We start from the raw sequence: 27,946 nt of genomic DNA, 5'->3' as shown, positions 1-27,946 counted from the left end.
CTCTCATCCTTTTCTTTTTTGGGGGGGGATATAATTGACAGGTAACATATAATTTTGAGCTGTACACCATGTTGGTTTGATACATTTATGTATGGCAATATGATTACTGCAGTCATGTTAGCTAATGCCTTTATCACATCACACAATTATCATTTCTTTTTTGTGTTGGAAACAATTAAAATCTATTGTCTTAGCAAATTTGAAGTTTATAAAATACTATATTTGACTATAATCACTTTGCTGTGCATTAGATCTCCAGAACTTATTTATCTGCTAGTTGCAAGTTTGGAACCCTCTCCTTCTTGAAGGAAACTACAGAATATGGAGTGTGGCTTATTGTAAAATTTTAAAGTTTGACACCCTCAAGTTGTATTCTCAGTAATTTAGTTTTATCATTTGGTTCACTCCTCCCAACACAGTTTAATTCACCAACTGCATAAAGCCAATATTCTAGGCATGGAGAGAGTGAACACACAGAAAGGTGGGAATGCTGAACTCAAGGGAATCACATTCCAGTGGAGAAGACAAACTTGCATAAGGCTGGCCCAGCTCACAGAGAAACTTTGTGTTAATTTGAAGTAGGTGTTCCCTCCAAGTTTATGAAAAATGCTTGCTGAGCATATGGCACATTCATAAGAATTAGAAAAAATGCTTTCCTTCCTTGGATGCAACCTTATGCTGGGACGACCTTGCCCTCAACAAGATGCCCCTTGCAAGACATACTTTTTCCTTCTGTGCGTGGTGTCCTGGAACATGTCCACCCATTTCTATAACACAGATTGTGACCATTTCTAGAATAGAGGGAAGAATTGGTTGGATGGATAAGTCAGACTGATAATGAGGAGGCAGTGAAGTTTAAGTTGAATAACTTAATTTATTAATATTATTATTGAAAGTGGGACTCCAATAGAAGGTATTGAGGATAGGCATGATCTGATTTCATTTTGTTTTAGAAAGCATCTCTGGAGCCAAAACAGAGAGTAGATTAAGAGTTGGAGAGAGAAACTGGAAACCAAGAGACTGGCTAGGAGACTCTTGCAGTCTATTACACTGCTCTATACACCTTCATTTTCTATGGCCCTCTGCTTTTCACTTACTAGCAGTCAAACAGAGAGAAGGATATGGGAAGCAATGGTGAAAGAAGAGGTGATGATGTTGGATTTGGGGGAAAGAAGAAGGGGACAAGAGAGAACTGTGAAGGTGGATATTGATATAAAGATCAATCTTTATGGCAGTTTCAGTGATGTTCACACTTGACGAGAAAGCAGATTTTCATTTATCAATACTTGCAGAACAAATTAGTGGCAAAAAATTTGAATGGAAACTTCTGAAAAATCTTGTGATGAAGGCAAAGAGAGATTGTTAATCTCATTGTCACAGAAGCTTCTAGAGTCTATGCCCAGCTTCCTGTTTGAGAGATATTTTCCTACCATATACCATGTGTTCTTATTAAACAATCAATTCATATTTTATGCCATTTAAATATATGTTGCCTTCTCAAAATGTCTGTGGAATAATCTTCCAGGCATGCAAATAACACTGTGTTAAAATTGTGTTTAAAAAGTTGAACTTTTTAGGGCAGGCATATAAATCTTTTTATATGCCTTCTTCTCACCCTCACTTAATCTCCTAGCTCAATCATTCTATGAAAAATTGTATTTTAAAAGAACAGCAATTATTCTTACTGGTCAGTTTCATGTTATAATTATTACAAAGTCAAATAAATAGTCACTTACGATGATTAATGAACCCTCTCTAGGGTATGAAATTTAACATTTTAGAGTTTTAGCTTAGCTCTCACTTGCCTCTTTAGCCATCAAAATAATATAATATCGTTCACCCAATGCAAATACACAAATTACAAAAACTAGCAAGATCTAGTTCCAATATGAGAGTAAGTAGAATTTAAGACCTATGAAACAACATGGGGATTCGATTTTCTGTGTAAAAATGCTTCTTCTTTTTTTTTCTCCAGATTGAGGTTATTTGTATCTGGAGGGCATCCATGACTTGGTCAAGGTTACGCAGCTAATTAGTGGCAGAGCTGGGATTGAAACTTTCCTGCCAATTTAGTGTTTGTGTTCTTCCTTTCTGGGTCATTAACAGCTGGTCATTTTGTGAAGTTGCATGAACTGCATTGTTTGAGGGCTGCATTTAACTAGATACACAGGAAGAACAAAATATCTTTTGTGAGGGTTTCTAACAATTGACAGTGGGCATTAGCATCTCTCTGGAAAATATAAATTTAAGTAAACATGCCGACTGGAAAATATGAAATTAAGAGCAGAAAGGAAATTTAATAGGTGACTATTAGAATAGCTCACATTGACAAGTGCCTATTATGTGTCAGATAATTTCATTTCCCTTGTCACTGCCTCTAGACTTGGAATAAAAAGGGCTTCCCTACTTTAAAATAGTTCTTTATTGCAGTTGTACTCTTTCCTGGTCTGATTTTATTTCAAGAAAAGTGGAGGGAAAGAATTAAATGATACTACAAATAACTTCCCCGAATAATTTGCTGAAACAGGCATTGTTTTCAGTTACATTGTTTCTTTTTAATAAAAAAGAACTTTGAAAGTGAACAAGTTAGGCAAAATAATTTTTGAGAAATGATAATATATTGTCTGTTTAAGATGTAGAGTTAAGTGGAATTGAATGGAGTCTTAGTAACTGATATTTCAAGTGGCTAATCAATGGCTAGGAAGCTGTTTATAATTTATATTTTAGAAAAATATTCTGGAAAATAAGTTTACTCCTTTTGTATTAAATTCTGTGAGTTGGTATTAATTTTCATGGAGTAGACAAGCTATATAGATCTGCTTTCATTCAGATACACATTAAAAAATGCAACTATTATAACTCTGTACTCACCAAGTCTAATTTCTTATGAAGACTATGTCAACACAAATCATCAATAAACAATCTATAATAGGAATAGAAAAAAGTTTTATTTGAGCCAAACTGTGGACTATAGCCTGGGACACAGATTCAAGAGGCGCTTGAACTGTGTTCTCCCAGACTACAAAATGTGGGAGGCTAATATAGACAAAACTCAAAAAGTTATATAAGTTGTTTGTCAAGAATTAGGATTGGAGCTGGCAAGAAGTAAGGATCTTGTTAAGCAAGGATTGGTTTGGGATCTGAAGTGTTTGCACAGTTACAAGACTGGACCTTGAGACCATAAGGTTGCAGCTGGCAGCTGCCAGCAGGTATTGTTTTGAGAATGGCTAGTGGTGTCCTTGAGTTTGAAATGGTTCAGAAAGTTCAAGTTTTCAGTGATGCAGGAATGTGTCTGAAACTACATCCACAATAGCCACCCACCTCCATTTTGAATGCCTGAACCACAATTACTCCATTTTGATTTTTATTCTTTTCTTTAATGGTTAAGGCAGATGTAAAATTCATGTTTCACAGGCCATAAGACAGGCTATTCTAGTTACTGTAAAGTTTGAGCCAAATCATTAGTAAGCCAGAATGACTTCCCCATACCTCAACATGTGAAAATTTCTTCCATCAACTACACTTTGGATAAAACAACTGATTTTTAGATAAAAATAAACATGAAAAAAAAAGTTATAAGTAAAATATTCATATATTGTTTTCTGTAGTCTCTAGTGAACTGATGCATTTGCACTACAATTATCATTGAAAAAAAAATTTTTGGCCATGCTGTGTGGCTTGTGGGATCTGAAAATTTTATATCATTAGTATTGATCACTCAGTTGTATGTAGTAAAACACATGCACGCACACATCCACACACACACACAGAAAACACATTTCACATTGCTAGCTTGGATTTATCTTTGAAAAGTATATGGCTGTTTAGTAAAAGTTACTGTATGAAAATCATATAAAATATACTACTTATTACCAGAAGTGCTTAAATTTAAATGCTAAACAATTTAAAACATTCAAAGTTTTCCATGCTCTTTTTTCAGCAGGAACTAAAGATAATTGTGGATTGTAATTAATAAAATTGTATTGAACATCATCACGTGAAAGTAGAAGACAAAATTAATTTTATTATAAACAAATCTCAGTTGGGGAGGCATAATGAAGCTATAAATAAATTGTCCTCACAATCAGAAATTGTTTATTCTTATATTGTTTCCAGATTTTCAATTTTTGCCATTCCCCTTGTTATCAAAGATATTTACAATATTTTGGTATATTTTTATTATGTGATCAGTTTACTTTTATATCATTTATGTGCATATTGCTTATTCAAAGATATCTTTGGAATAGTCTCTCAAACATACAGTTGATATTATTTAAGACTGTGAGACAGTTCAAACAAGTTACAATCCCAACTTCGAAGTTAGGTTTCCTTTTGCTTGCCTGGTAGTTAGTTGCATGCCTGTCACAAGACCATTCCGGTACAAGAGTCTCCATTGTGTGACTTACACCTAAATTTGTCAGTCCTTGTTTTCATTGATCCTCTCAAGTCTTGGCCCCACCCTAGATCTTTTGAGTAAGACCTGCATTTACCAAAATCCTCAGGAGATTTACATGCACATGAAATATGGGAAGCCTGCTCACACTCCGTTTAAATGGATCTCTTAAGTGCCTGGTAAGTACCAGGCAAAGGGCTAGAGATTAATCTAAAGATGTGTTTGCGCAAGCAACATATATATATAAATGATATAAAAGTAAATTGATCACATAATGAAAATATACCAAAAAATTGTTATATCTTAGATAACAAGTGAAATGGCAAAAATTGTTACCTCATGTAGTCCTTACCACATCTTTACTATCATTCTACTTCTTAAAATATCAGCATTAAAAAAAAGACTGTCAGACCAAGAAAGATACTATATGATATCACTTAAAACAAACTACTGAATATAACAAAAAGAACAGACTCACAGATACGGAGAGCAAACTAATGGTTATCGGTGGAGAGAGAGAGAGAAGGGGAGGCAGCAATATAGGGGTAGGCAATTAAGAGGCACAAAAACTGTGTATAAAACAAATAAGCTACAAGGATATATTGTCAATATTTTATAATAACTATAAATGGAGTATAACCTTAAAAAATTTGAATCACTGTGTTGTACACCTGAAACTTACATTAATATTGTAAAGCAAATATACCTCAATTTAAAAAAAGGAAAAGAAACAAAGAAAGGACTGTATTATGGAAAATCTAAAATACACAGAATTGTAGAAATAAGACTGTAGTAAATCACCCCCTGCACCCTTTGTTCAGTTTCAACAGTGCATTGCCATGCAGGTTTCATGAAGCAGATCCCAGTCATCATATCATTTTACCCATAGATAAATCAGGAAGTGTCTCTACAACAGAAAGATTCTGGGTTTGTTTTTTGTTTTGTTTTTTGACATAACCATGATACCATTACTACTAAAAATATTGTAAGTTTTTTCTTAATAGCCTCAAAAATCAAGGCATTCTTCATATTTCCCTGATCGTCTCATGATTGTTTTTATGTTTGTTTTTATCATTTCAAGTTTCTTTGTCGGAAATATAGGGGAGGAAAAATACTCTTCCCTCTACCCCTCTGAGTTCTTCTTGACTAAGACCCCTGTAATAAAAGACAGATTAACGAGAGAAAAACAGAAGTATATTAACACGTATACCTCATATATACATGGGAGATACCCAAGGAAAAAGGAGTAACTCCTTGAGGTGGCTTAGAATTCAGGCTTAAATACCATCTTAATAGGGAAGGGGGAGGGGGCGAGATGTCAGGCACTTAGAGGAGAGTAAATGATTTTTAGAAAAAATGAATAGGCCCTTAGAAGAGTAGATAAAAGATATGATAGTTTATGAAAAGTTTGGATGTGGTGTCAACTTCTAGTCTCTTCTTGTGGCAAGAGTCAATCTAACCTGGTTGATGAAACTCTCAAGGAGGGGATTTACGATAATTGAGTTCTTTTGGAGGATCTGTCTTTAGGCAGATAAGGGAAGTTCAGAGAAAGCTCTCCCTGTGTTTGCTGTTTTTCAGGTGCCTACAGCTCAAAAGAATCAACATACCAAAGCAACGTATTTTGGGGTAGCACATCCTTAACTCCTATAGTCATATTTTGAAATAGCATAGTCTGTTTCCCTTAAGAATCAAGATGTAGATGATATTTATCCATTGTGATTGTTTATGTCTTTGAGACTTTCTCCCTCTCCTTTTTCTCTTAATCTCTAGGTTCCTAAAATAAAAGTGTTGTTCATCCCATTTTATAGAGGAACAAACTGAAACTCAGAGATTTAGTAAACTTGCCTGAGGCTTATTAGTAGCTAGTAAATGCCAGTGCCAGAATTAAAACCAGCCTTGTCCATTTCTGTTGATCTTTCCCTATATCATGTTGTTGCCTTTGCACTGTCCCCACTTTTATTTTCATGCTCTCTGTTAGTCTTGTACATCTTGCCTAATTACTTATTCTAAAAGATCTTCAGACCCTCACGTGCACATTTTGAAAAGCCCCACTTTAAAATATAGAATCTTAGGGACTTAAACACCCTGCAAAAATGATGTCACTCCATTCCAACAATAAATCATAGCATGAAGGAAAAAATTTTCTCATTTGCTTGAATTGTTTATTTGTTTTAAGCTAGCAGTCTTCCAAGGATATTTGTACCTATAAAGATCAACTGCTGTCAGTGCCACCCTGGGACCTTCTTAATCCATCTCTGTTCTGGTTGCACGCAAAGTTTCCCTCATACTGTGGTCGGGCTGTATTTAATCCTTACCTTTCTCCACCCATTTAGGGCCTATGTTGCTTAGTAATGCACGATGCGTGTTTTTTTAGACACAGATTTTTCTCATAGGTGAAACATTTATCCTAATTGTTTTCTGAGCTTTTAAAATTTGATATTATTGTGTGATTGTGTTTTAGGTTGGAGAATTAATATATGTTTTGGAAGGAAGAGGTATGATCCCCTTGCCTTCCAGATTCTTTCCAATGAATTCTTCAACTCCGCTTGACTACAACAGTTCTCTGGAAGGAGGTAGAGTATCCATGCATTTTATTTCATTTCTAATGTTGAAGGATGGTACCGTTCCTCTTATAGTCACCTAAACACCCTCACTCCACATTTTTCCAATATATATTTACATTTCCAAAGTCTCCCTTTTAACTTTATTATGTCAGCATCCATGGAATAGAACACCATTTTAACAATTAAGAAAATATCAATGGTGATTCTTTTTTTAAATCTTTATCTTTTAGTCTTCAGGTAAATATTGAAATTTGGCATTCAAAATATTTACTCAGCAAAATTTTCTATTTTCCAAATAATTTGGAAATAACTACTATATATTATAATATAACCTGTACTTCTACCCAGTGTTCTCGTTTAAAAATGTAAGGTTGTTGTTGAAAGAAAATGGCAGTTCTTGCCAGTCCTTGAGAGATGTCTTTCTTTACATTTCTTTCTGTTTCTCCTACCTTCTAATCACTGGTAGGAGCACAGTGACCACAGAATTTTTTAACAAGCTGATGATGTTTCTACAAAAAAACCACTTGACTAGAATTCTTTGTAGAGAAAAACATCTTTAATTCCTGAAGACTTACTTTTGAATTACTGAATTAGGACTACTGGAAACGTGTTGCCTATTTATTTCTACTCTGTTTAATAAAGGCCATAACTGCAGTGTTATATTTCAGACCTCCCAAGTCCATCCTGGATAACAACATCAAGGGCATAAATGATCATTGCAGTCATGAATGTTTTTGCTTCCCCTAGTGCTTAATAAGGAAGATCCAATTCTGTATTTGAAATGTAAGCTCCATCAAATCCTGGATGTGGACCTTAAATTGCCGCTGACTAATGAAGCCAAGGAAAAGGCCTTGGCTTTTGCAGCACAGAAACAGATGTCGAAGATAGAGTATGAGAGAAGGTTGATCACGGGCACTCTGGAGAGCAGTAGCATCCGCGTGGCCATCGCTCTCCTGGGGCTGACCAAGATCGAGGTGGGAATGGAGGACAAAGGATGTTGCTGAAATTAGTCTCTCTTTAAAAATGTACAGAGATGTTACTACTTAATCATAACAGTGTTTTTACATATAAAAATGACGAAAGCTGCCTTTTCCCAGAAAGCTCAGTAGCTTTTTTCTTTTCTACGTCATTAAATAATAAATCTGAAACACATTGTTCCACTAGGTAATTTTAGACATTACAATATGGTTGTTATTTCACAGTAGTTCTCAATTCTGGCTGTACATTGGGATGCCCTGGAGAGCTGATACCAGTGCCCAGGCCCCACCAGAACAATTCAACATCAATCGCTGGAAGTGGGTGAGTGGGGACATGTTCTAAAAGTTGTCCAGGATATTCTGTTGTTCATCCAGAGAAGATCATTTCTGGGGTCAGATTACCAGACTGAGAATCCAGACACTGTCCAGCTGTGTGACTGTCAGCTGGTAACTTAAAACTCCTCCAGCCTTGATTTTTACATTTGTAATAAGGAGATAATGGTCATTAATGGAAAGCAAGTGAGATAATTATATAAAATGCTTAGCGTAGTACCTGGTATATAATAAGTGCTCTCTAGATGTATGGCATTGTTGTTGTTACTGTTACTGTAGACTCTGTTATTATAGCTTGAACTCTATCTTACAATTGATTATAAGGTATAGTTGAATCTCCACAGAGCCACCAAAGTGATTCTTCTAAATTGTAAACCGGCACACTTTGCTCCTTTGCTTCCCTGGCTTTTCCAGCTCATGTCAGGATGAAAACCAGCATCCTTATGGTGGTCTTCATGACCCTCCTGGTCAGGCCCATCCCCTTCCCTGACCTTAGCATCTCCACTGGAGCCCATTCACTCCTGTCCCTCCCTGTGCACAGGGCTCCTTGCTGCTCTTCAGGTGCGTGAGGAAGGCCTGCTCCCTGTGGCCTGTGCAAGTCTGTCCTTTGTTGCTTTTCCCTTGGACGTGAGAGGCTGTGTCCCTCAGTTACTTCAGGTCTGCTGGAATGCTACCGCTGAGGTTGTGCTTCACCAGCTTGCATTTTCCAAAGAATCCCTTACTTCAGCCACTCTCCAAACCCTAAACTTCTTTCAGTTTTCTCTACAGGTAGCATTTACCATCTGAAAGTAGTATATTTATGTATTTACTCTTTATCTCCAGCAAGGGGATTTGTGAGAAGATATTTGTTTAGTTATCTCTCATATCACCAGTGCCTAGGAAGGTGTGCTCTGTGCCAAAGGTAGTCACTAAATCTTTGTTCACTGAAGAAACAAACAGTAATTTTTAAAATCTTGCTTGTTTAATGTTAGCCTTAATTTACATAAGTTACAACAAAACCCTTGGCATTGTAGGGATGATTTCTTTTTTATTTGTCAGAATACTAGAATGAATATAGTCTGAGCACCAATTTCTAACAATTTGTGATGATATTTTATGGGTGACCTGTATTTTTAAGTTCTGATTAGCTCAAAAGTATCAAGGCCCAAGGCTCTGATGTCCTCCAGACTGACCTGGGCACACTGTGCATCTAGAAAGCCAGTGGCTTTCTTCAGCTCATACCAGAATGCTTACTTCTGCTATAGAGCAGTGCCTTTGGGAAGGTTTATATTCAACTTTCAGTGCCCTATTACAATAAAAAATGTTCAATAGATGACGTTTTCAAACTTTAAGCCTATTATAGCACGCTCTCTCTCTCTCCTTTCTTTTAAATTCATTGTCTTTGGATCCCCTTTCTATTATTTATGCATGTATATAATTTCTATCTTTCTCCCTCTTCTTTAACTTTCTCCCTGGAATCTAGCACACTTTGCGTTTCTTATTGCATTTATCAAATTATGTTTTATATATGATTTATTTTTGCATTTATCTGTTTTTCCCACCAGAGTGTGAATTCCTAGAAATCTAAAAACTTTTGTCATGTGTTTTTTTTTTGTTTATCGCTCAATGTCTTGTGTATGAGGAGTGCTGTCATTGTTTAACTGGATTGAACATGTATCTGACAAACAAATGGTACTTTAAAAGCCGTAGTCTTCGTTGTATAGGACGATGTCAGTCCAGGTTGCCTCATAGCCTGATTTTTCACGGTCAAAGTCATCTTGCTGTTTACTTATCCTTATTTTCCTCCCACTTTTGCAGGTTGGGTATATGTATGTCTCCACTTCTCCAAATTTGTTGGTGGAAATAATAATAATAATTATTATTACTATTTATGATTAAATCTTGACTTCTTTACAATTTAAATGTTTTAAGTAGTCTCTAAATTTAAAATGAAAAGTTTTTTTCTCTTGAAGATTACTATTTTCTTTGAATTCTACAAATATCATGAATTTTTTTATTTCATCAAAAACTCTAAATGCAGAAAATAACTAGAGAAGGGCTGAATGTGCCAGTTTAAGAAAATCAGCTACACCAAATCAGAACGTTTAGGCACATCTCATTCTGCCAATATACATGTAGTCATAGAGTTTTCTTTTCAAGTGCTGTTATCACTGCACTCTTAAAATATAATAATGCTAATACTTTTTGCAGCAAAACAATAAACAAGATTGATTTTAAAAGTACTCTCTCCTTGTATAGTATCTAACATCTTTTTTTCCCAAATGCTTTTACGTGCACTTTTCAAATTATTTCAATGACCCCATGGAGAAATGGAGAGAAGATAGGATTAGACTTATAATACAAAAAAAAAAAAAAAAAAAAAAAGAATGACTGAGACATAAAAAGACCTAAGTTGCCCTCACTGACAGGGCAGAGATTACAGCATAGATCAGGGTAGAGACATTATTGTATTTTAAAGCTGGAAAATAAATAAAGCTGAACCCTCAGAGACACGTAGTACAACCTCTTACTTTTACAGACTTGTAAACCAGGACCCCAAAATAGTAAGATAGTAGCCGAAGGTGACACCACTGATTTGTGGCAGTTTAGAAATGGGCCTAGGTTTTTACCTCCCAGTCCATTACTCTTTTCCTTGTCCTGCATAGCCTCCAGATCATTTGTTCATTTCTTAGTTTACTACCATGAAATTGTATAATGGAATACATGAAAACCTAGAATTCTCTGTTATAGCATAAAATAAGCATATAACAAATAAAATCTAAAATTATCCTTGAAATAAATCTGTTTAGAACTAAATCTAATTGAATAAATGTAATCACTTTTAGACCAAAGAAAAGCGACGTCTAATTTTTTATTATACGGCCATGTGCAATTTGAATTGTTGAAATATTTATAAGGGAATAGCATTATGATGTATCTACTTTATATACTGTGAGAGACAGGATCTTTTGTCAGGGGCAGGAGTATCTGGCACTTTACACTTAGCACTCATGTATTGAATTAATATTCTCCTGGCCATTAATAAACTAACTCTAATGATATACTCAGTGGTACTAGAAAAATTCAGAGCTTGCAAAGGAGTTTCCTTATGTTTTCTATTAACTTCCTCAATTTTATGTTTTAAAAGCCATGCTTTGTACTCTGGGATAAATGGCTAGGAAACTCACTGAAATTTGGAAATTTGACATTTTTAAAAAGGTAATCTAAAAGATCCCCTTGGGTGAGGATTTGGTAGGGTAAAGAAAAGGTTTTTTGTATTTGTATAATTTAAGTGCACTTTAAATCACGAAGTAAATATCTGTCGATATTGTCAAAGATAAACAAAGCCAGACACAAGTTAAAGCAAGCATAGACTTTGTTCAGTAACTGTTGCATCAGGTAGGAGGATCCAGCATGAACTGAACTCAGGAGAGAGAATGAGCTGGGGCCTGAGAAGTGTCAGGGAAGTAGAAGTTTACAAGAAGCAGAAGGGAGTTGGTCACAGCAATCTGGGCTTGTGAACTGATGCTTATAAAGAGAAACAAACTACTGGGATCTTTAACAGGAGGGAGGTAATGATGTAAGTTAGAACTAAGTACCTATCTGGCTGGGAGCATTAGCTCCTTGAATTTTTGCATTACAAAGAGAGGACTCTGAGGTCCTTGAGGAGACAGTTCTGGATGGTAGATTTATATCTCAAAAGGAAAGAGAAGGGATTTATAAGTGCAAGCTTTCTATAGTAACTGCTCTAGGAGGGCTTCAGGAGCCTACTGCCTATCACCAGATTTTGGCTGGAATAAACAGTAAATTATCCTGGCAGCATAGAACTTTCCCAGATAGGGACTTTCAGAGGGACTGGAGTCGTCCTAGGGATATGGCCTTGAGCTGTTAGAAAAATTGTTAGTGCTTATTCAAGTCTTTTAGTGTGTGTGTGTATGAGGAAAAGGGGTGGACAAAATTATCCGTGCTGAGAATCTGCATTTTTTATAGGCTAAAGTTGAGGCCTGGATGTGAAGATGGCTTGGAGGAGCCTGACTAGAGTTTGATCAAGAAGAGAGTCTGTATCCATACATATTATTTTGAATAACTTGCAGGTGTAGAAGGCAGATGATCCACTTTGGGTAAAGAACTCGTTGCTGATCTGAATAGCTAATTTGTTCGTAATGACTAGAGAAATAAACCAAACCAAAACAATGATAAATGTAAATGAATTAATTTACCTTTCTGCATTTACATGATTTTAATTGCCAAAGTAAAATAGGTGGAAAATGTGGCTTTGTGAGAAAAAAAAATTGCAGATTTTATAGATAATGAACCCAGTGAATGAGATAATTGCCAGAAGAGCTAAAGCTTATTTTTCCTGAGTGATGATATCATGATCACAATCATGGTGATAATGAGGACAGCAGTGGTGATGATCATGACAGCCAACATTTATTGAATGCTTAAAATATGCTCCAAGGACCTGGCAGCTGTTTATACTTTAAATATACCAGGGATAGGCAATATGTACTATTATTGCCCATGTTTTGCAGATGAAGACTTTGTGGCTTTGGTTAATAACCTGGCCAAGCTTACTTAGAACTGGGATATAAATGCAGGCAGTCTGGCTTCAAGAAGACTTGATCTAACCGTTAGGCGCTACTACGTGTTTATCAGTAGAAGGTCCAGATAAAAATAAATGATTGCCTACTTCTGTGCTCTACATTGCTTGGTTCACACTTAGGGAGCTGGGTTTATCTTCAGTGCCCCATTTTAGGAAGGACAGTATTGAACTAGATTGTGTCTAGAGGAGCATATGCATGGGGGTAAGTTGTAACCCACATTGTATAAGTAATGGTTGAATGCACTAAAAATATCAAACTGATTCGAAAGAGCTGTTTGGAGGTTTGTGGAGGGGTAGGACCTAGTTTTATATATACATATTTTTTCTCCAAAATTGTCATTAGCAAAAGAGAGGGGACTAACTGAACTGCTAATAAGAACTAAAGTTGATGGGTAGATGTTAAGGAACACCAGGTTCAACTCATAGAGCGAAGTACTTCCCAGTGATGCTCACCAGTGGAATGATTTCTTCCTGAGGCAATGAATTCCTCAACACTGAAAGGATTGGAGCAGGGGACATTGAGCATCTCTCGATAAAGGATGACTCTCTTGAGTCTATGAAACATGTTAGTGTTGTCTTCTACCAATTAAACAATAGTACATCTAAAGAAATGAACAAATTCAATCCTTTGAGAGATTTTTTTTCCCAAATATGGAGTCTAAATACATAATGCTCTCTTCTTTTGTTTTGGAGGCAACAAATAAGAGAATTATACTCCAACTTTACTCTCTGTTTGCAGACTTGTACGCTGTTTAATATCTCAAAGTTGAAGAAGCCAAAGTCCGTTGTATACACAACAGAATTGAGCCTTCCAGAATATTTTGATATCCCCAAGACAATCTGCATTCCTCAGTTTCAGGAAACTCAAGCTAAATCAGCTCAATATCACGGAACTAAGTCTGCAGAAAAAACAGGTAACCAATAACATGTAGACTGCAATATCTAGCCCTGTCTCAGGTACTGTGCAATACTAAGATAACAGAGAAGAGATTATCTTAACTAATAAGATGTTCGTAATATGATTTAAGAGATAGTTCAGCTGCATAAATACCAGTTGTTCAATGATACTTTACATTATAAATAACCAGTATACTACATCATAGTAATTTAAATTATGTACTGAATTTGGGTGACAAATACTGGTACAGAAATTTACTGAAATTTGGCAACCTGTCTTTGTTAAAGTGGTTATCTGATTAAGACAGTAACTGCTCTTTGAGGAAGGTGAGCTCTTGCTTTCACAGTGAGCTTGGTTATAGAAGTTGCGCTGGAGTTGAGGCTTAGGCTAGTTCTAAAGGGTAGGCAGGATGTTGATGGCAAGAACACATCAGAGGAGAAAGATGCCATTTATGAGTGATTTATCTTTCATCTGGACAGGGCCTTTTTTAGCTGAGTATCTACTTTTGGTCTCCTTCGTTCTTTGTATTTGTAATCAGGCAGGACTAAGCCAGATTTAACAAAATACTAACATATTTGTATTATTAAATACAAGTGATAAGACATAAATGATGTGACAAAATATTCAAAAAAATTTTGTTTTCTTTTATTTTTTTAATCGAAGTATAGTTGATTTACAGTGTTGTGTTACTGCTGTACAGTAAAGTGACTAAGTTATATATACACATTCTTCTTTTTTATTCTTTTCCATTATGGTTTATCATAGGATATTGAACATAGTTCTCTGTGCTATACAGTAGGACCTTGTTGTTTATCCATTCTATATATATAAGGTTACATCTGCTAACCCCAACCTCCCACTCCATCCCTACCCCATCCATCTTCCCCTTGGCAACCACCAGTCTGTTCTCTATGTAGTAATTCTCTTTATGTTTCATAGATAGATAGGTTCATTTGTGTCATATTTTATATTCCACAACTAAGTGATATGATATGCTATTTGTCTTTCTAACTTCACTTAGTATGATAATCTCTGGTGCCATCCATATTGCTGCAAATGGCATTATTTCGTTCTTTTTTATGGCTGAGTAGTATTCCATTGTATATACGTGCCACATCTTCTTTATCTATTCACTGTTGAACATTTCGATTGCTTCCATGTGTTGGGTATTGTGAATAATGCTGCTATGAACATAGTGGTGCATGTGTCTTTTTGAGTTAGACTTTTGTCCGGATATATGCTCAGGAGTAGGATAGCCGGATCAGATGGTAATTCTACTTTTAGTGTTCTGAGGAAATCCATACTGTTTTCCACAGTGGCTGCACCAACTTATATTCCCACCAACAGTGTAAGAGGTTTCCCTTTTGTCCACATCCTCTCCAGTATTTGTTATTTGTTGGTTTTTTAATGATGGCCATTCTGACTATTGTGTGGTCATACCTTATTATGTTTTTGATTTGCAGTTCTCTGATAATTAGCATTTCTCTAATGATTAGTGATGTTGAGCATCTTTTCATGTGTTTGTTGGCCATCTGTATGTCTTTTTTTGGAGAAATGTCTATTTAGGTCTTCTGCCCATTTGTGGATTGGGTTGTTTGTTTTTTTGATATTGAGCTGCATGAGCTGCTTGTATATTTTGGAGATTAATCCTTTGTCAGTTGCTTCAGTGGCAAATATTTTCTCCCATTCTGAGGCTTGTCTTCTTGTCTTGTTTATGGTTTCTTTTGCTGTGCAAAAGCTTTTAAGTTTCATTAGGTCCCATTTGTTTATTCTTGATTTTATTTCCATTACTCTAGAAGGTGGATCAAAAAGGATCTTGCTGTCATTTATGTGATAGAGTGTTCTGCCTATGTTTTCCTCTAAGAGTTTTATATTGTCCATTTTAAGTTTATTTTTGTGTATAGTGTTATGAAGTGTTCTAATTTTATTCTTTTACATGTAGCTATCCAATTTTCCCAGCACCACTTATTGAAGAGGCTGTCTTTTCTCCATTGTATATTCTTGCCTCCTTTGTCAAAGATAAAGTGACCGTATGTGTGTGGGTTTATCTCTGAGCTTTCTATCCTGTTCCATTGATCTATATTTCTCTTTTTGTGCCAGTACCATACTTTCTTGATTACTGTAGCTTTGTAGTATAGTTTGAAGTCAGGGAGCCTGATTCCTCCAGCTCCATTTTTCTTTCTCAAGATTGCTTTGGCTGTTCAGGGTCTTTTGCATTTCCATACGAATTGTAGAATTTCTTATTCTAGTTCTGTGAAAAATGCCATTGGTAATTTGATGGGGATTGCATTGAATCTGTAAATTTCTTTGGGAAGTATAGTCATTTTCACAATGTTGATTCTTCCCATCCAAGAACATCTGTTTGTATCATCTGATTTCTTTCATCACTGTCTTAGTTTTCTGCATACAGGTCTTTTGCCTCCTTAGGTAGGCTTATTCCTAGGTATTTTATTCTCTTTGTTGCAATGGTAAATGGGAATGTTTCCTTAATTTCTCTTTCTGATTTTTTGTTGTTAGTGTATAGGAATGCAAGATATTTCTGTGCTTTAATTTTGTATTCTGCTACTTTACTAAATTCATCGATTACCTCTAGTAGTTTCCTGGTGGCGTCTTTAGGATTTTCTATGTATAGTATCATGTCATCTGCAAACAGTGACAGTTTTACTTCTTTTCCAATTTGGATTCCTTTTATTTCTTTTTCTTCTCTGATTGCTGTGGCTAAAACTTCTAAAACTTTGTCAAATAATAGTGGTGAGAGTGGGCACCCCTGTCTTATTCCTGTTCTTAGAAGAAATGTTTTCAGTTTTTTACCATTGAGAATGATGTTTGCTATGGGTTTGTCATATATGGCTTTTATTATGTTGAGGTAGTTTCCTTCCATGCCCACTTTCTAGAGAACTTTTATCATAAATGGGTATTGAATTTTGTCAAGAGCTTTTTCTGCAGCTATTGAGATGATCATATGGTTTTTATCCTTCAATTTGTTAATATGATGTATAACATTGATTGATTTGAATATATTGAAGAATCCTTGCATTCCTGGGATAAACTCCACTTGATCATGGTATATGATCCTTTTAATATGCTTTTGGACTCTGCTCATATTTTGTTGAGTGTTTTTGCATCTGTGTTCGTCAGTGATCATGTGTATGTCTTCTTTGGAGAAATGTCTATTTAGGTCATCTACCCATTGTTGGATAGGGTTGTTTGGGTTTTTTTTTGCTCAGTTGTGTGAGCTATTTGTATATTTTGTAAATTAAGCCTTTGTCAGTTGCATCATTTGCAAATATTTTCTCCCAATCTGTAAGCTGTCTTTTCATTTCATTTATGGTTTCCTTTGCTGTGCAAAAGCTTGTAAGTTTGATTAGGTACCATTTGTTTATTTTTATTTTTATTTCTATTGTCTTGGGAGACTGACCTAGGAAAACATTGGTATGATTTACATCAGAGGATGTTTTGCCTATGTTCCCTTCTAGGAGTTTTATGGTGTCATGTCTTATGTTTAAGTCTTTAAACCATTTTGAGTTTATTTTTGTGTAAGGTGAAGTGGTGTGTTCTAACTTCATTGATTTATGTGCAGCTGTCAAACTGTCCTAACACTACTTGCTGAAGAGACTGTCTTTTTCCCATGTGTATTCTTGCCTCCTTTGTCCAAGATTAATTGACTATAGTTGTGGTGGGTTTATTTCTGGGTTCTCTATTCTGTTTCATTGTTCTGTATGCCTGTTTTTGTGCCAGTACCATGCTATTTTGATTACTGAAGCTTTGTAGTATTGTCTGAAGTCTGGTAGGGTTATGCCTCCTGCTTTGTTCTTTTTCTTCAGGATTGCTTTGGTGATTCTGGGTCATTTATCACCAAAATTCCATATGAATTTTAGGATTATTTGTTCTAGTTCTGCAAAAGATGTCATGGATAATTTGTTAGGGATCACATTAAATCTGTAGATTGCTTTGGGTACTATCGCCATTTTAACAATATTAGTTCTTCCAGTCTAAGAGCATGGGATACCTTTCCATTTCTTTGAGTTGTCTTCATTTTCCTTTATTAATGTTTTATAGTTCTCAGTGTATAAGTTTTTCAGCCCCTTGGACAGGTGTATTCCTAAGTATTTTATTTTGGGGGATGCAATTTTAAAAGGGTTTTTTTTTACATTCCCTTTCTGATATTTTATAGTTGGTGTAAGGAAATGCACCCAATTTCTGTATGTTGATTCAATTTTTGTGGGCTAAAGTATTCAAAGGTAATTTATATTTTTCTTTCACTTCTTTCCAAGTTGGTGGATTATGGTAGGAATATAATTTCTTTATTAGGGCTTTTTATTTGTTATTTTTCTATGGCTTTGTGTTAAGCGTAAAATTTTTCTAAACCTGAAAAGGTGATTGCAAATAATAAGGTACAGAGTAATCTGTTCACTTTGCCTTCCTAGGTGATCTGAGACCCCAGATTCAAATGCCGAGTGACGAAGCGGGTAAGAAGTATTTATGAATTGGGTCTGGTCTATGGCAATAGGGATGATAGGGCCTATGACAAACTGAAGAGTAGATGCCCTCTATACACACTCAAATAACAAAATTAAAAATAAAATCCTGAGCTAACAGACAAGTGTGAGGTCATGTTTGACTGACCAACTGTCATTTTGAGACCTTTCATGTTAAGCTGTTGTCTTTTTTTAATCTTTATTAACTCCATCTTTTCTACGTGCTATTAAATTTTTAAATAAGGATTTATTTTCATAACATTTTAATCCCTTTTGAGATGACTGGATAAAGCTGTGTGCATTATAAACCTGGCTAGGATTGCTGTTCAGGCCATTCATTTATTCAGCCGTTCATTCAACAACACTGTTGTGCATTAATTCCTTTGTGCAAAATGATGAAAATTGCCATATTCATCCCTTTGAAGGACTAACAGATAAGTAGCTCTTATAATACAATGGGAGAAGTATTGATAGAGAGGCACTTATATAGAGTATGTTTATAAGTAAAGTTAATGTTAATACAGTTGATTATAGAGAGTAATTCAAAGTAAAAAGAATTTTCATTTTGAGAAAACAAATAACTAAGGATACATGGCATAGGCTTGCCATGAAACTCACAGTATAGTCTTACAAATCAGGACTGTGGCATATTAGGATGCTGTTTAATTATAAATAAGTATGAAGTGATTTATACTTAAGTCTTTCATTCAGATATTTTCTAAGACTAATATTTTTCTTTCATATCAACTGTTAACTTCATTTTAGTAAGAAGGTTATTGTGAAAATTAAGAAAAATATAGAACTGCAAAGAATTTTAAAGGATCATGCATAAAACTTTTACAACGTAATTAGCCAATCATGGTTCATGTCTAACTTAATTGTCTATGCAGTTGAGTTTATAGAGGAGGCTTTCAGCCCAAGAGTTTGTTTTCATTTCCTTCAGCATACATTTAAATAAAGTAAGTTTAAAAAAACAGAATATTCTAACTCAGGATAGTAGCAGGTCAAATAAAATATATGCCCTTAACAATGTACTTTCTATTGTGAAGCAGTGGACTTGATTAATGAAAAGGAAAAGAATGTAAGCATTTTTACTTTAATAAATAACCTTCTATTAGAATTTGAAACAAAGAATATTAGATTTAAGGGTTTAAAAAATTTGTTTTTATGGTATAAACTAATTCAAAGAGAACAAACCAGCAAATTTCTAGCAATAAAATATAGTAATGTAAAAACAAATGTTTTTTTATGGGTGGCTTAGGGAAAGAAAGAAGTGACTGGTTTATGTGGAGAAGTGGAGCTAGCCCAGTATTCTTGCTAATTTCAGGAAAGGGGTGGAAGCAGAGTCACATAATCTCATGAAGTTCTAAACTCATCAAAAGAACTAGTTTTGATGTATTAAAAGATGACTATCTTCTGTCCTCTCACATTAATGTTCCCTATCAGTCTTTACCTTTTTGAAATTCATGATGAAAATTCCACATTTCTCATTACGGGTAGCTATTAGCAAAATCATTAAAAGTAATCTACTTAAATCCATATTTATTTCAGCCCCATCATTTAGAAAAGTATTATTTTTTCCACTCTACCATTTAACATTGTAATGGTTTCATCAGAAGGAAATGAAGCTGTGAAGAAAGTGCATGTGCATATAGTAGGTGCATCAATCTCTGCAGATGCAACAGATATACATATATGACAATTTCCCATAGAAAAGAGACATCACTTGTCCCACTGCACAGATCTCAGATATCCTGTGACTCCTATATGATAGTGGACTGAGGTAGGTCTAATGTTTATTGAACACCAACAATAAGCAAAGCACTGTAAGGGTTGGTTTGTGTGTATTTTCTCATTTGATCCACCTGATAGATATTTCTGTCTCAGACCCTATTTAGACATTAATTCTTCTATTTGCTAATCTCTGTATTCTTGCATTTCTCACAGCAGTCTTTCCACATTGTTATTAGTCTTCTCAAACATCCTCTTCACTCCAGTCTTTTCCCCATCTCTAACCTCCACTGGACAAATGACTGCATCTCCTCTTTCCTGGAGGAATAGGGGCTACATGAACACATACTCTTCCTTAACCCCCTTATTGCTTTCACCACAATCTCTGAATAACAGGAATCTACTCTATCAACCCTGCTATGTGTATCTTTTATTATCTTATCTCAGAACCTGTTCTTGGCTCTTCTCCATCATTTACCACAGCTTTGTCTTCTGTGAGAGTAGTTCCTTCGCTTTTGGCTCCCAAGTGTTCTCAAACTTCAAAATCTAAAGAAATTCATACCTTTCCCTCGGCAAACATACTTCTCAGTAGAGAGATCTGCATTTGCAATTTCTATTCATGCATTGACATTCTCAACTTCTCAAATCTGTCTACCGCTGTAGCAAAACAGCTCATTGCTTTCAATGGACCATTCTCAGTCTACATTTTACTGGATCTCTATAGCATTTAACCTGGATGATTAAGCATTTACTCTTAGAATCTAGGCATTTGAGATCAAGGCTTCATCCTTGTTTCCTGCATTTATTCTCCATCCCTTTGACAAGATTTCTTCTTAGTCTCTTTGTGAGTTCTTCTGTTTACCCCATCGATATGGGGATCTTCAAGGCTCTTCTTGCCCTAATGGGGCTATTATTACTTTTTACCTATTCCTTAGTGGATTTTGTACACTCCCATAGTTACAACTGCCATTAAGATCACCAATATTAATCTCTATTCCTAACCTTTTCCTTCTGTTTTCAACTTATATATTCAGAGGCAGACTAGACATGACTACCTAGATATATATGCAAATAGATATGCAGATAGATAGACAGATAGATATAGAGATATATCCCTTCCAAATGAACGCATTATTATTCTCCATTTATTTGTTCCTCATTACATAAGCTTTATCATTTCAGATGGTGGGACATGACCTGTCTTTTATATTAGAAATCTGGGTGTACTACTTGAAGCTTCTTTCTTCTGAGCCCATACCTGAAATTCATCTTTTAGTCCTAAATTTTCTGTAGTTTATTTCCTTTTCCTTTTCTCTACTCCCACTGTTATGATTCAGGTGTTCATCACCACTTCACAAATGGAGAAAATAATACCTCTCTCTCTTCTCTCTTTGGTGCAAATTTAATGAGATAACATATGTTAAGAATTTAAATGCTTTATGGTATACGTAATAAATATTGGCTATTAATAATAGTATAATCCCATCACCCTTAAAGCACTTTACCTCTAGATGCAAGAATTATTAAATCTGACTGTGAAATATTACTGAAACATTTAGTGATTTTAGGTGCAGACTTACTCTGATACTAAGGAGCATAAACTTTACGAGTCTTCACTTTTCCAGTGCCCCTTCCTAGACCCTATACCTACTTTTATATTTGTAATTTTACATTCTTTCTCTTGAAGAAGGCCCCCTAAATTATGAAAGCCTCAGGCTGCATAAAACCTGGACTTTTCTCTGGTTATAGATGTTGAATTAAAATCTTATCTACTTGTGCTTCTGGGGATGTTGAAATTTATGAACAGGAAGAGTTTTATGGACCTTAAATAGACATAGGTAAGCAGGAAAACTCCAGTGGATCCAGGAGCACTTACCTAAGTCACCTCCCCAATGTCGAAGGTCCTATGTGTTCTCTGCCACCCACAAAAACTCTGTGCAAGGGCACTCAAACAAAATACTCTGGCCTAGTTTTGCCAATCAACTTAGAGCTCAAACCTTCATTCCTAAAGATTATCACTTTAGTTTCTAGCACTTTGTATTTGACCCAGTTTCTTCTCTCCCAAGGGATACATGGCAGACATATTGGAAATGCATATGGTAGAACACTTTTTTCCATCTCTCCTTCCCCCCATCTAATTTCAGTTTTCCTAATTTCCTAATATTTGCTAATAATTAGCAGTCAAGTAGGTGATAAATAACCAATAAATCCTTCTATGACAATGATCATGTAAAGTGATTGTAAGCATATAGTAAGCATTTACTAGTAATAACTAACACTGTAGGTAGTTCTACCCATTTTACAAAGATTAAATGCATTATTGTAATGCCTAAATTATCCTTCAGTATGAAAAAGACTGTAAAATTGTTGCAGTAAGAATGAACCTCAATTCCTGCTTAAAATTTATTAAATATTCTTTGAAAAATGTATCTTACATCTGCATTACATCAAATAACCACAAATGTATTTCAAGGAGAATAAAAAATACATTTAACAGAGTATCATTTAAAATGTTAGTTTTAGTGATTAAATTTAATTGAAACAATCTAGTATATTGTCAGCATTGTCAGTGGTCACCTAATTTCAAAAATGTGCTTTAATTAATTTTTATCAAAATATCGAGGAGTTAAACTTGTATTATTATTGTATTATACTTGGTTTTGGCAAAAACTTTTCAAATTTGCAAGGCTTTTTGAAATAAAATTTCTTTAATTCATTTAGAAATACAATTGAAATCCTATGCGTTTTCCACATAGCATCAGTACAATTGTAAGCCATCAAGTTCAATTACAGTGTATAAAAGAATGGGAATAGATTTGGGAAGGAAATTAGTAATCCATATACTACATCGAAATCTCTCAGGAAATTCAAGGCACACACAGCTCTGTTACAATTACAAATATAATAGCTTATAATTACAAATATAATAAGTTCTGTTATAGTCTAGCTTCTGAGAAGACTTGTAAGTATAGTCATATAAGATAATACCTGTCACTTGAATTTACATCAAGTGAAAAATAAAAGGATATTCACCTATATTCATTTTCAAAACTTTATTCTCCTATTTATTTAGGTATTCCATTTTTAACAGCTTTATTGAAATATAATTCACATACCATACAATTTACCAATTTAAAGTGTATAATTCAGTGGTTTTTAGTATATTCATAGATATATCACCATTACTGCATTCAATTTTAGAAAATTTATATCACCTCTCTGAAGCACAAATTTTTAATTTTGATGAAGTCCAGTTTATCTTGTTTAGCTGTTCTTATTGTTCTTGCTTTTGATATCATATCTAAGAGTCCATTGCCAAATTCAAGGTCATGAATATTTAATCCTCTGTTGTCTTCTAAGAATTTTATAGCTTTAGTTCTTGATTTAGTTCTTTGATCCACTTTGAGTTAATATTTGTATATTGTTTGAGGTTAGGCTCTAAATAACTTCATTCTTTTGCATGTGGCTATCCAGTGGGCTTGTCACCATTTGTTGAAAACACTGTTCTTTTGGCATTAAATGATCTTTGCACCCTTGTTGAAGATCAGTTGACCATAGATACATTGTTTATTCCTAAATTCTGTTTTATCCCATAGATCTATAGGTCTATCTTTATGCCAGTACCATACTTTTCTTAATAATGTTGCTTTGTAGTAAGTTTTGAAATCAGAAACTGCAAGTCCTGCTGCATTGTTCTTTTTAAACCATATTGTTTTGGCTGTTCTGGGATCCTCACAATTCCATTTGGATTCTAGAATCAGCTTGTCAGTTTCTAGAAACAAGCTGCTGACATTCTGATAGGTGTTGCATTGAATCTATAGATCGCTTTGGGGAGGATTGTCATCTTAACAATATTAAGTTTTCTGATCCATGACCATGCAATATTTTTCCATTTCTTTAGATATTCCTTAGTTTTGGGGTTTTTTTTTGTAGTTTTAAGAGTGAAAGTTTTGTATTTCTTTTGTTAAATATATTCCTAAGTATTTAATTCTTTTTGAAGACATTGTAAATGGAATTGTTTTCTTACTTTCATTTCTGGATTATTCATTGCAAATGTATAGAAATACAATTGATTTTTATATATTGAAATTATATCTTGTGACCTTGTTGAACTGATTTTTGATTCTAATATGTTTTACTGGATTCCTTAGGATTTTCCATATACAAGATAATGTAATATGCATGTAGAGATGATCTTACATCTCCCCTTCTAAAATGAATTCTTTTAATCTCTTTTCCTTGCCTAATTGATCTGGTTAATACATCCAATATGTTAAATGTAAGTGATAAGAGGGGACATCCTTGTCTTCCTTCTGAGCTTAGGGAGAAGAAATCCAGTCTTTAAATTCTCATGATAGCTGTAGATTTTTCATAGATGCCCTTTATAAGACAGAGGAAGTTCCCATCTACTCCTAGTTTGTGTCATTTAAGTCATCTAATTTTTGGCATACAATTGTTTATAGCATTATCTTACATTCTGGTTTTTTGTTTCCTGTAAAGCAGAAGTAATGCCCCCACTTTCATTTCTGATTCTAATAATTTGAATATTTTCTCTTTTTTCCTTTGTCCATTTAGCTGAAGTTTTGTCAATTTTGTTTATCTTTTCAAAGAACTAGCTTATGGTTTCAGTGATTTTTCTCTTGTTTTATCTTCTCTATTTCATTAATTTCTCATTTAATCTTTATTATTTTTTCCTTCTACTTTTTTAAAGCTTAGGCTGCTCTTCCGTTTCCATTATCTTAAGGTGGATGGTTAGGTTTAGATTTTAGATCTTTCTTCTTTTTGTAATAGGCATTTACAGCTATAAATTTCCCTTAAGCACTGCTTTAGCTGAATCCCATAAGTTTTTGTATGTTTAATCTCCATTTTCACTAATTGTAAAACATTTTCTAATTTCCCCATTTTTTCTTGACCCATTGATTGAGTGTATTAACAATAATAATAGATATTTTGAAAGGCAAGTTGAAATATTATGAATCATGCAGTACATAAATGAGATAATTGTAAAGCTTCTCTGTTCAAAACTAGAGAAGATGCTCCAGAACTCTGTCTGCTTGTCCTTCCCCACCTCCTACTGTATCCCTAGTGGTGGTTCATGAAGCAGATTCTCATAAGGCTGGAGTTCTGGTGAATACAGTTTTAAAGCCACTGATTTGCTCTAGCCTCCACATTTATAGATGAGGAAATTAAAACATAGAGAGGTTCAATAATTTAACTAGAATCAGTTAGTTAGTGGCAGAATTTGTTACCAAGTCCAAGCTCGTGCTGCTTGCTGCTCAACAGGCCAATAAACCAAGAGACAAGTTACTGGTGGAAGGAATAGCAACTTTATTCAGAAAACTAACACACTGAGAAGATGGTGGACTACTGTCCCAAAGAACCATCTTGCCTAAGTTAGAATTCAGGCTTTTTTTTATACTAAAAGGGGTGGGAGTAACATCAAACATTTCCTCGTTCTGGTCAGCCTAAGGAGGGGATGCGTTAATTTCTTCCTTCCTGCAGTTATTCACAGATGGGCCTTGTCAGGATATTTCCTGTGAGCTAAACAAACATAATTTCAGCTTAACACTCATTACCTGGGATTCAGGGTTCCCAGAGATGGGCCATTATGTGTAATTCAAGTTTATAGGTAACATGCCTTTTGTGATTAACTTGTAATAGAATACCAAGTTTCTTCCCTATTACAAATTCACTCTTGAACATATATTTTCACTTTCTTTGAACAAAGATGCTAAATGATGGGATAATTTATTCAACAAATATTTATTGAGAGCCTGCTCTGTGTAAGCAGTGTTCAGGCACCAGAGATATAGCAGTGAATACAATAGAGAGGGTTCCTGTCTTTTAGAAATTTGATGCGAAAAGTTGTCCCTAGTGTTTGCCATTCTTGGGACATATATTTTGGATGGCTTTTTCAGTATTGGTTGCTGCTCTTCTGTGACTCATTCTTTCATTCCATCTTGTGACTCAGGGTATTATTTTTTCTTCTTATACTTGAAGGTTCTGGTGCAATAGTCACTCTTTTTATTTTTCAGAAAAACAAAATGAAGGTGTAATTTTTTTTAATGAAATCCATTTTATATTTTCATGCATGGTGATTCAAAAGGGATTTTAATAAAGGTGTATTAAATTTCATGCACAAGACTGTAGTAGAAATCAGGGAAGTAGTTAGGTAAGTTAACCGTATTAATGTAATTTGGAAATCTTCTTGTCACTGCTATATCATTTTATTTTTTGGTGAACAGAGTATAGAGCTTGTTTTCATTTTTTAAAAATAAAACTCAGTAGAAAAATAGTGGCTGAAATGGAATTTTGTTTTTAAGTTTGTGGGCAATTGTAGTACTCATTTGAATGCAAAGAATGCTAACTAGTGGCACATTCCATTGTAATATGCACACGGGTGTAATAAAGCATAAAGAAGGTATTTGAAGTCATATTCTTTTAAGCATTGCGTCTATGATTATTTACCATTCCTATGTTTAGTAAGGTTTTTTTTTATTTTAACATTAAACATAGAATCTTAGAGACTTTTTGTCTTTTATGCTTCTAACATTTTGATCTTTGTCTTTTGTGTCTTAATAAGTATCATAGCAGACACTGTGATGATAGTTCTTGTGGAAGTAAATAATAATCCTGCCTTCCTCAGAGAGGTGCCTCCTGACCACCTCTGGGATGTGAAGGGCTTCCCCAGGTGCACCTAACCATCAGACTTCATGTAGAAGCATATCTGGATCTAACATTAGGAAAAGGGAGGGGGATCTGGTGATGCAGTCAAAGAGGGAGTGATGTTAGTTTCAGTGATTGGTAGGTGAGTAGGCACTTAAAAGATAAAACCATGAACACCTTATACAAATTTCAAGGTCTGACCATTGGTACTTATATCTTAGTGATTATAGTACTTTCTATCATGCTTTTTAATCTGAGTCATTGATGTGCATCACCTTTGGAGAATGTGTTCAAGGGCAGTGACAATCCTCTGCTCCCCTTCCTTAATTATATTTCAGGGTGTCGGGTTCAGTCCCATTGATCAAAGTATTGTCCTTAATTCACAAGGCTGTCTAATGTCACTGCTCACAGATTCCTTAGCTGAGTCAGAAAATTGGTCCTGTGCTTTTGTAATCTGGCTCAATGGTGGACAAATGATTGACCTGCTGAGAATGTTCACTCCCATCTCTTTCTGTTTCAGGTTTACTCTTTTTCATTTCATTTCTTTGCCTCAACTGTGGGGACACTGAGTTTCTCCCTTCTGTATGAATTCCCTTTTACAAACATCATGTTGTTCTTTTCCTTTTATTTCTAGCCATCAACCTTGGTGTTTCTCAGAAAAAAGTGGTTTTAGACTTGCAGTTAATATTGTGATTTTTGAGATGAATGTTATATGATAATATATAGATCTTCACCAAAATATTTTTGAGCTGTAATCATGTGATTCCAACAAATCTTAATAGGAAAGAAAGATCTGGAAATGCTTACTGAAAAAGTTAGGAAATAATTTCTGTGGAGGACTGATAGCTTGGATTGACTTGGCATACTACATGTTATCTCACATATAAAAATACTTTAATTAATAATATATACCTATATCCATATCTCAACTGTGTTGCATTTCAGTTAATTATTTGTCCTAAAAATTTATTATATTGGTACCTCTTCCATTCTTCATGTTTTACTTTTAAAAACTTATTTTTGTTAGAAATTTCATTACATTTTATTGAAATTAAAAAGGGTTTTGTTCATTCACTTGGATTTGTTTTCAAGGGATTCAAATGATGAAGAAATCAGACTAAGTTTTATCCTCAGGAAGCTTATAGACTAGTGTAAGTGACAGCAGTGAGTACATAATAACCCTGATATACAATTCAAACTAAGTGCTTCCCTGTTACCCAAAAACTGGGTTTGCCTCTTGGTGAGTGTTGACTCAAAAGACAGTCAAGCCAAAGATCGGAAGAAGGAAGGATTTATTACTTGCAGCAAGTAAGGAAAACAC

The 27,946-nt window shown here is 34.7% G+C and overlaps 1 protein-coding gene across 1 annotated transcript in view; it reads left to right on the top strand.

Annotated features, from left to right (window-relative positions):
- The window catches only part of CFAP47 (cilia and flagella associated protein 47), a 474,307-nt gene that overhangs the window by 265,621 nt on the left and 180,740 nt on the right, over positions 1–27,946 (top strand). Inside the window, exons 44-46 of the mRNA XM_057717674.1 lie at positions 6,855–6,966; positions 7,705–7,931; positions 13,592–13,766. Coding sequence (XP_057573657.1) covers positions 6,855–6,966; positions 7,705–7,931; positions 13,592–13,766 — 514 coding nt within the window. The remainder of the gene's footprint in view (positions 1–6,854; positions 6,967–7,704; positions 7,932–13,591; positions 13,767–27,946) is intronic.

This window comes from Hippopotamus amphibius, chromosome X (genome assembly GCF_030028045.1).
Source record: "Hippopotamus amphibius kiboko isolate mHipAmp2 chromosome X, mHipAmp2.hap2, whole genome shotgun sequence".
In the NCBI taxonomy this organism is placed as follows: domain Eukaryota; kingdom Metazoa; phylum Chordata; class Mammalia; order Artiodactyla; family Hippopotamidae; genus Hippopotamus; species Hippopotamus amphibius.
Note: the sequence above shows the minus strand (reverse complement) of the source record. Positions and strands in the feature narration are given on the sequence as shown.